Raw genomic sequence first — 9,352 nt, forward strand, 5'->3', positions numbered from 1 at the left:
TGGTTATCCTCCCAAGCTCCTAGCATTTATGCCCGACATAGACAGGGAGAGCTAATGGCGACTCAGGTAGCTAGATTCACTCTGCTGCTGCTGTTTGCTTCGTCTTTCTGGTCTAACAGAAAAGAGAAGTTTAATCCCTCTATACTGAGGAGTTTGGAGGACTTGGCCCACCTCACTGAGTATGACTGGGCCGGTGCTATTCTGAGCCGCATGTACGAGGATATGTGCGATCTGAGTCGAGGCCACTGTAGGCTCAGTGGGACCTACTATTTCTGGGAGGTAATGTAAAGAACATATCCTCATTATGTGCCCCCCTTTATTTTTATTATTAATCCTTTCCTTCCTTGTGCAGACTTGGGCCTTTGAGTATTTTCCCTATATCCGCCCTGAGCTGGCCCGCACTGATCTTGGGCTAGGGTTGGTACCTTTAGCTTGGAGATGGTACCGAGCTAACCAACAGTCTATTCTACACCGGAAGTCTTTGGGAGATCTGCGGAGCTTCTTCGATACTTGTACCATAGGGCAGGCGAGTGCATTCCTAATTTCTCTTGGCTATGTGAAAAAATAAAAAAAGATTTATTAACACATTTGCTTCTCTTACATAGGTTGAAGTAGGGGCGATGGGCATCCGACTCCAACATTGGATTGAGGCGGATCCCCATTTTAGGCGATCAGAGGCTCTGTCTCGGCGGCGGTTTGTCTTATCACATCCTGTTCTGAGACGTTACTACCTGGGTGAGCGAGTGGACTTCCAGGTTAGGGGCTGCCGCTCCGTTCCTCTTCCTCCCCCTGAGGACATGCGAGCGGGCAAACAGATGGTTCTTACAGATGTCCATACTGAGGGTATCCCGTACATGGAATTGATCCGGGGTGGAGATTATGACGAATTCTGCCAAGTGTTTCTGATGCGGCCCATCGGCTCCAGGTTCGACAGTCTCCCGAGGTCGACTCCTTCCCAGCCGCTTGGCACCCGTTCCTCTCGGGCTTCCGGTTCTTCGGCCAGGACTCCAAGGAGGAGGCCTGTGACCCAGCCTTCTTCTTCTACTCCGGTGGAGGGTCCGTCTCGAGCTGGCCCTAGTCATTCGGTTGGTGCCTTCAGGATTCCCCAGGCTATTTCAGAGGCTACCAGGCCTGTCCATCCGGGCTTGGCCAATTTGCACCTTCCATACAGCATTTCCTATTACACTCCTGAGGGTACTTCGTCTCTTAGGGAGGTATCCCTGGACCGTGTGAATCACCTGGCTCTTCCTCCTGATGACATTAATGAGGTAATGACTGGTAAATCCCTCATAAAAAAAAAAGGATTCATAAGAGATTTGTATATTGACTTTGTATTTTTGTGTGATTTCCAGGTTCCTGACGGCTTGATCCGTCAGATGATGGAGCTAATCCTTGGAATGCAGGAGGAACTAACTTCAACTTGGACACTGCAGGCTTTTGACGACCAGAGGAGGAGGAGGTCTCGCCGCTGATAGCTGCTAGACTTCTTTGCTTTCCTTTACTTTCTTTCCCTCTTTTTTTTTTTTACTGTATTGAATCTTGGCCTGTATTTCTGTACTCAACTTATTTGTACCTGTATTTGATTAATACTGACAGTATGCATGCATTAGATTTGAGCAGAAAAGGATTAAAAAGTACACACTTTGTTTCTCTTTTTTTTTTTTGTTTGTTTTTTTTTTCGAAAGAGAAAAAGGAAAAAAAGAAAAAAAAGTTATTTTCTACTTTTATTTCTATTTTTCTTTTTTTCTTTTTCTTCTTCTTTTTTTTTTTTTTTTTTTTTTTTTTTCATGCCTGCCTGGGCTGGGCGGGCGTGCCCACCCTGGGCTGGGCGGGCATGCCCGCCCTGCCTGGGCGGGCATGTGAGCCCACGCTGTGCGGGCGTGCCCGCCCTAGCTGGGCGGGCATGTCCGCCCACGCTGGGCGGGCGTGCCTGCCCTGCCTGGGCGGGCATGTGCGCCCACGCTGGGCGGGCGTGCCCGCCCTAGCTGGGCGGGCATGTCCGCCCACGCTGGGCGAGCGTGCCCGCCCTTCCTGGGCGGGCATGTCCGCCCACGCTGGGCGGGCATGCCCACCCTAACCGGGCGGGCGTGCCCGCCTTTCAGGTGGGCATACCCGCCTTAGAGGGCGCGGGCAGCCGCCCTTAGGCGCGACTTTCTCAATAAAAAGGCTGCTTTCAGCCCCTTTTTTTTTCATTCTGACTCTCGAACACTGTGCTTAAACAACTATTTAGGTCAGTTCTCTCTCTTCCCTCCTTTTTTTTTTTACTTATATTATTTATTTTATTTATTATTATATTTATTATATTTTTTTTAATAAAAACAGGAAAGATAAATAAATAAGAAACATGAATCCCTTTTACAATCATAGCATGCATAGCTGGACCAGGAGTCTCTCCAAAGTTGAAAAGATCAATTTGGGGAGGTACGGAATTTCTCCTGTTATCACTCTTAGGGGCGTAGTAGTTGACTGGGACTTTGTGCGAGCCTGTATTAGATTTTGGGATCCTGAGGCTCACGTTTTTCGGTTTGGGGCTATGATGGAGGAAATGTGCCCTCTTTTTGAGGAATTTTGTGCGATTATAGGGTGTGATCCCAATGCTCCCTTGGTTAGGCACGAGGTGAAAGTTGGGTATGTTAAGTCATTTGAGAACTTGTTTCGGTTTAGCCGGCCACAGGCTAGGGCTATGATTGTGGATGATCAGAAGGCGATTCTGCTGCCTCTGATTGATGAATTTTCAGAGACTTGCTTGGACGACCCTGACCGGATGAGGCTGAGGATGCGGGCCCTGGTTTTCTGCTTATTGGCTGGTTTCTTATTCAACCGGGACCCGGGTTTTGGAGACTTGCGGCTTTGCCCTATGGTTTGGCAAATGGAGGACATGGGTTGCATTGGCGGTATTGTGCTGGCTGAGACCATTAGAAGTCTTGACAGAGCCGCTTTAGGGTTCGACGATTGAACCGTTTCTCCCATTATTTTGCAGGTATTTCTCCCTATCATCTTTCCTCATTCTTCTTCTTCCTCTTTTTTTCTTATAATGGAAAAGATCCATTATTCAGGTTTGGTTGAGGGATCACCTTCAAGTAGTGGCTGCTCCAACCTCCCTTCCCTACAATTCTTCTCAATATCGCATGCGGAAAATCTTGCTCTCCCACCCTTCTACTGAAACATGGACTTCATGGCTGGTTGAATTGGGTCCAAATGAGATACTGTGGTTCGTCCCTTGGTACAATATCAACCGCTTTATTCAGGTCAGCTTTCGCCATTCTCAGGTTTATCTCCTAGGCCTCACACACTGTACTTGGTACTGCGCTTCGCGCGTTCTGAGGCAGATGGGGATAGATCAAACTGTCCCTATTATGGATGACATTTCAGCTGATTCTGCGATTACTGCTGGTGTTACCCGAGCTGTTCTTAAAGCTTGGGTTAGAGATCACCGTATGGTTAGACCTTTACCTGATCCTACCAGCGTTCAGACTTCTCCCGAGTACCGGGCCTGGTTCATTACCGCTGTCTGGCCGATTGAAAGACCAAGGAGGACTGCACTGCTGAGTGTTCTCGAAGGTTGGGTTCAGGCTGATGCTGAAGAGGAGGTTGGGACAGGTGAGGAGATTGTGCTGGCTCCTTGGACAGGCAAGGCTGGGCAGAGTTCAGTAGAAGACTCAGAGGATGCCGCTCCGCGGAGGCGACGGGATACCTAGACTCTTATGAACTTTTGTGATTTTTTTTTGTCTTGTTTTGCCTTTCGTTTGGGGACTTTGGATTTATCTTTTGATGTATGCTTTACACTTTCTTTAGTTATTTTGGACTCTCTTGCTTGATTTTGGATTATTTGACTTTGTCATTAGGCGTTTGAACTTTCCAAGCATTTGCCAACTTTTATTTATTCAAGCTCTAATTTTTGCCTAAGCCGCCCTTTCGGGTTTTCAGCTTAGCGAGCTACCCCCTTTTTGCCTAAGCCGCCCTTTTGGGTTTTCAACTTAGCGGGTTTTTTTCACTTCTTTTTTTTTTTTTTTTTTTTTTTTTTGGCAAAGAAGAAAATGAATTATGAAATGATTTTTTTTATTAATGTTTAGACCGCGCCCAATGAGGGCTGCCTACATATCTCCGATATATGATTTTTTCAAAGAGAATCAGGTCTAATGTAGTTCGTTTTACATTATGCAAATGATTACAATTTACACGAAATACCTTTTTAACTGATCTAAATTACATGGATTAGTGAATTCCAAGCCATCCAAATCAGTCAAAATAACGGCTCCGCCTGACAAGATCTTCTTCAACACATAGGGTCCAGCCCAATGAGGACGGAACTTCCCCCGTGGATCTATGACCGGTTGTCTAATTTCCTTCAGAACCAAACAACCTTCTTCCAGTTTCCGGTCTTTGACCTTCTTGTTAAAATGTCTTGCCATTCTTCTTTGATAGACTTGAGTTTGGTGGATCGCTCGCAATTGGTTTTCATCCATACCCAAGAGCTGCAAATGATAATTCTCAGCCCAATTTGCTTCACTGATCTGGCTTTCCCGGATAACCCTCGCCGACTGAACTTCCAGCTCAATAGGCAATACTGCTTCCATGCCATACACTAGGGCGTACGGGGTTGCCCCAGTAGGCGTTCTGATTGAAGTCCTGTATCCCCATAAAGCATTTGGTAGTTGTTTATGCCATGCCCTATGCCTCTGAATCGTCTTTTGCAAAATGACTTTTATAGCCTTGTTCGCGGCTTCGACGGCCCCATTTGTTTGTGGGCGATAGGGTGAGGACTTATGGTGCTGAATCTTCTTATGCTTTAAGAGGTCAGCGAATTCTCCTTGAAAATGAGACCCGTTATCAGTAATGATCTCGAATGGTGTTCCATACCGACAAAGGATGCTGGTACGTACAAACTGTGCTGCCTTCTTGGCGTTTAACATCGAAAAGGAAGCTGCCTCAATCCATTTAGTGAAATAATCTACAGCGACCAGGATAAACTAGTGGCCATTAGAGGCTTTCGGGTGGATCTTTCCAATTACATCTATACCCCAAGTTGCAAAAGGCCACGGTGAAGCAATTGGATTTAAATTGACTGGAGGCCGTTTTTGCAGCTTAGCGAAAATTTGGCACTCATGGCACTTCCGCGCGTGCCTCACACAATCCGCATTCATAGTTGACCAGTAATAACCTAGGTTTATGATTTTCCGAGCCAAGGCTATCCCGTGCATGTGTGACCCAGATTCCCCATTATGCACAGAATCCATAATGGTTTGGGCTTCTTCTTCATCAACGCACCTTAGGTGCATGCCATTCCAACTTCTTTTATACAGAACTCCCCCGGTAAGGAAGTATCCCGACGCTAACTGTCTCAATGTCCGTTGATCAGTTTTGGTGGATCCCTCCGGGTAGGCTTCGTTTCGAAGGTAATTCTGTATATCCCAAAACCAAGGCTTGTCATCCACCAAATGCATGACGTGTGCTGGCTGCTTCTGAAGCCTAACTGTCAGGGGCCGAATGACTTGGCCTTTCCCCACATTAACCATGGAGGCCAAGGTGGCTAGGGCATCAGCGAATTGATTTTTGGCTCGCGGCAGGTAGTAGAAAGATAATTCCTCAAACTGTTGAGCCAATTCGTCTAAGCGTTGTAGGTAAGGAACCAAACGCTCTTCCTTGATTTTCCACTTCCTTAGAGCCTGGGAGACTATCAGGTTGGAATCTCCGAAAACCCTGAGGACTTTTATCTCTTTTTCCAAGGCTACTTCTAACCCCTTGATGCAGGCTTCGTATTCGGCCTCATTATTGGTACAGTCGAAGTCTAGTTTAACTGCAATTGGGATGTATTCTCCACAAGGAGTTTTGAATACAACTCCAATCCCATTTCCATGGTAGTTCGAAGCTCCATCGAAGTACATCTCCCAGACCTGACTTTCCAAGTTTAACAGGTCTTCGTCGGGGAACTCTACCTCCGACATTTGGTCTTCGACCGGTAATTCTGCTAATTGGTCAGCCAAGGCCCCGCCTTTTACTGCCTTACGTTGTACAAACTTTAAATCATAAGCCGCAAGCACTGACACCCACTTTGCCATCTTACAGTCAAGAACCGGCCTTTCCATAAGGAATTTCAAGGGGTTAGATTCAGAGATTACGTGTGTAGTGTAAGACGAGAGGTAGTGTTGCAGCTTGGTACAGGCCCAGACTAGAGCCAGACACAACTTCTCTATCTTGTTGTATTTCAACTCATATTCCAGCATCCTCTTGCTAAGGTAATACACGGCATTTTCTATCCTTGTATCCTCTGCTTGTTGAGCTAATATGGCCCCCATTGCTTCTTCTGTTACTGACAGGTACAGTAGCAAAGGCTTTCCTAGCCTTGGTGGTTGTAAGCCTGGCGGGGATAACAGGTATTGCTTGACTTGGTCGAAAGCTGCCTGACAATCCTCATCCCATTTGACTGCCACTCCTTTCCTAAGTAGCTTGAAAATTGGGCCACAGGTATCGGCCAACTGATTGATGAAACGGCTGATGTACTGTAGCCTTCCCAAGAAACCTCGGACTTCTTTTTCGGTCTTTGGTGCTGGCATTTCCAGAATAGCTTTGGCCTTTGAAGGGTCAATCTCTATGCCCTTCCGACTAACCATATGCCCCAGAAATACTCCGGACGTGGCTCCAAACAGACATTTTGCCGGGTTGAGCTTCAAATTATACTTTCGAAGTCTAAGGAAGAACTTCTCAAGTGCTGTTGTATGTTCTTCGGTTGTTTTTGACTTAACCACCATATCATCCACATACACTTCCACCTCCTTGTGAATCATGTCGTGAAAGATGGTCGTTGCCATTCTTTGATAGGTTGCCCCGGCATTTTTGAGCCCGAAGGGCATGACCCTATAGCAGTAGGTTCCCCATTCCGTGATGAATGCCGTCTTCTCTTTGTCTGGCAAATGCATCATTATTTGATTGTACCCGACAGCAAGATCGGTCAAAGAGACCATCTCGTGTCCAGCCATTCGATCCACCAGTAAGTCAATATGTGGCAGGGGAAAATCATCCTTCGGGCAAGCTTTATTCAAATCCCTGTAATCCACACACATTCGCACCTTTCCATCCTTCTTAGGAACCGGCACGATGTTCACTAACCATGTCGGGTAGGCAATAGGTTCTATGAACTTGTTCTCCAGCTGCTTGGCAACTTCCTCCTTGATTTTCAAGGACCATTCCGTTTTTAGCCTTCTTAGCTTCTGTTTCACTGGCTTAGCCTCTGGATACACTGGAATCTTGTGCACCACTATTGCTGGGTCAATTCCAGTGATGTCACTTGCTTTCCACATGAAGCAATTAGCAAATTTCTTCAAACATTCACTGACCTGTTCCCTGTTCATGCAATCTGATGCAATGTATGTATATTCATTTTCTTCCTTGCCAATTACTATCTTTTCCTTTTCATTTTTTATTTCATTTATTTGATTGTTTTTGCTTGGAAATGCTTGGAAAGATAGACACGCAGGGTAATCAAGAATTTGCAAGCCTTTATTAATTATGACGGAATCGTCTTCAAAGAATACATCAAATTTGAAATTTGGATCTTCTAGATCCGACACAGATGACTCGGAACTGGAACTAGACTCCGACTCGGTTTCAGACTCGGGGTCAGACTCAGACTCAGTACAGGACTTTATTACAGACTCTGGTACTAGGCTTGACTCGGGAGGGGGTTTGTCAACAGTGCGCTCCTCCTCGGTGTACCAGTTGTCAAGAGGTCCTTTGCTCGGCTTGATTAGGCTGCACAAGTCTTGATTCCCATCACTTCCGGTGATAACTGCAACCTCATCAAAGAGATTAGGCTGCATGAAGTCTTCTGTCTCCAGCTCGGTTACTACCTCGGGCTTGTTGCCCCAAACATCCGAGAATATTTCTATTCCAGGCAGCATCTTCTTAACAGTTGGGCAGCAAAAGGGCTCCCGGAAGCCACAGTAAGAAACTGCTTCTCCAGGTTTGCAGAAGTAGCTGTTCAGAGTCAATAGGTAAGGCCGCATATGTATACTTTTCTTCCTTCCTCTTCGGGTTTTCTCAGCACGCTCTTCGTCAGTGGGCTCATAACCCAGTCCGAAGGTTCCCTCATTCACTGGACACTCCCAGGCTTGCAGTTTGGGGTATGTTTTCCCGGATCTGGCCATAACCATTCCTGGCAGATAGGACATCTTAAGCATTAAGGGCACTATGCAGTTTATTTGCACCGTCCCGAAATCAAAGAGAATTTGAGAGTTTGCAGTCTTTCCTTCTATGAACTGCACAGTATCATATTGAAATCCCGAGAGGGGTAGGTTGGCGGTCTCAGGGTTGACCTCAAAGAGAGGCTGGCCCTTTGGCTTTTTGAGCTGGCTGTAGTCATCCCCCTGAATGGTGATAACTTTGTCCTCATATGGAAACTTGACCTTTTGGTGCAAGGACGAGGGTATTGCCTTAGTGTGGTGTATCCATGGCCGGCCCAGAAGTAGGTTGAAGCTGGTCGGCACATCAATTACCTGGAAGGGGACTTCCATCACAGCCGGCCCAACTGTTAGCTTCAGCGTGGCAACCCCCAATACTTCCCTCCGGGTGCTGTCATAGGCCTTCACTATCTGGTCCGAGGGAGTGAAGTCAGTTTCCTCCAACCCTAGACAGCTGGCTACTCTCAGTGGGCAGACGTTCAGCGCCGACCCATTATCAATGAGAACCATGGGCACGGTTTTGTCTCGAGTCTGAACAGTGACATAAAGAGCATTGTTATGACTGCCTCCCTCCTTGGGCAAATCGTCATCAGAGAAACCGATGCTTCGTGTTTTAGATGATTGGGTGAGGGTGGATACTAGCACTTCAGGGCTAACTTCCACAGGCGTCTGGAGTTGACTCAAAGCCTTGCAAAGAGCTTGGCGATGAGGAAAGGATGATGCCAAAAGTTCCCAGATTGACACCCTAGCTTGTGTCTTTTTTAATTGTGACAGCACCGGGTCCTCCTTTGGCTCCTCTGCCCTCTGGTAGGGTTTATTTTGGATTTTGTCCAAAACTAAAGGTTCATATTGTCTCCCGCTTCTAGTAATGGCATCGACCTCTTCACTTAGGTCATTCAAATCCAAGACACAGATGTTATTCATTTCCAAAAATAACTCGAAAGGATCGATTAATTTCTGGTCAGAATCAATAGCATTTACCCCGTGATTTGGTAAGGGATTAGTGCTAATGTTTGGTTTACTTCTTGGGATGATTGACCCATTGTCTACCAGGTCTTGTATGCGGTTCTTGAGCATCCAACATGCTTCAGTCTTGTGCCCGTATCCCTGATGATACTCGCAGTATTCATCCGCCTTATAGTTTCTCGGTAGTGGATTGGGAGGTGGTCTTGCTT

General features: G+C 46.5%; 1 protein-coding gene across 1 annotated transcript; it reads left to right on the top strand.

Moving 5' to 3' along the window:
* Window positions 1-854: 854 nt before the first annotated feature.
* LOC149498259 (uncharacterized) lies at window positions 855-1,487 on the top strand. Its single transcript, XM_089717273.1, has 2 exons — window positions 855-1,268; window positions 1,353-1,487. Exons 1-2 carry the CDS (start codon window positions 855-857, stop codon window positions 1,470-1,472), a joined length of 534 nt encoding a protein of 177 aa, XP_089573399.1. The 3' UTR covers window positions 1,473-1,487.
* The last annotated feature ends 7,865 nt before the right edge of the window (window positions 1,488-9,352 follow it).

This window comes from Jatropha curcas, chromosome 2 (genome assembly GCF_041381405.1).
Source record: "Jatropha curcas cultivar XTBG-Jc1 chromosome 2, XTBG_Jcur_1.0, whole genome shotgun sequence".
Taxonomy (NCBI): domain Eukaryota; kingdom Viridiplantae; phylum Streptophyta; class Magnoliopsida; order Malpighiales; family Euphorbiaceae; genus Jatropha; species Jatropha curcas.

Bases quoted from the DNA above. Each gene is read 5' to 3' on its own strand.
- LOC149498259 (XM_089717273.1), top strand. From the start codon at position 855: ATGGAATTGATCCGGGGTGGAGATTATGACGAATTCTGCCAAGTGTTT. The intron at 1,269-1,352 runs GTAATGACTGGT...TGTGATTTCCAG, and splicing joins CTCCTGATGACATTAATGAG to GTTCCTGACGGCTTGATCCG.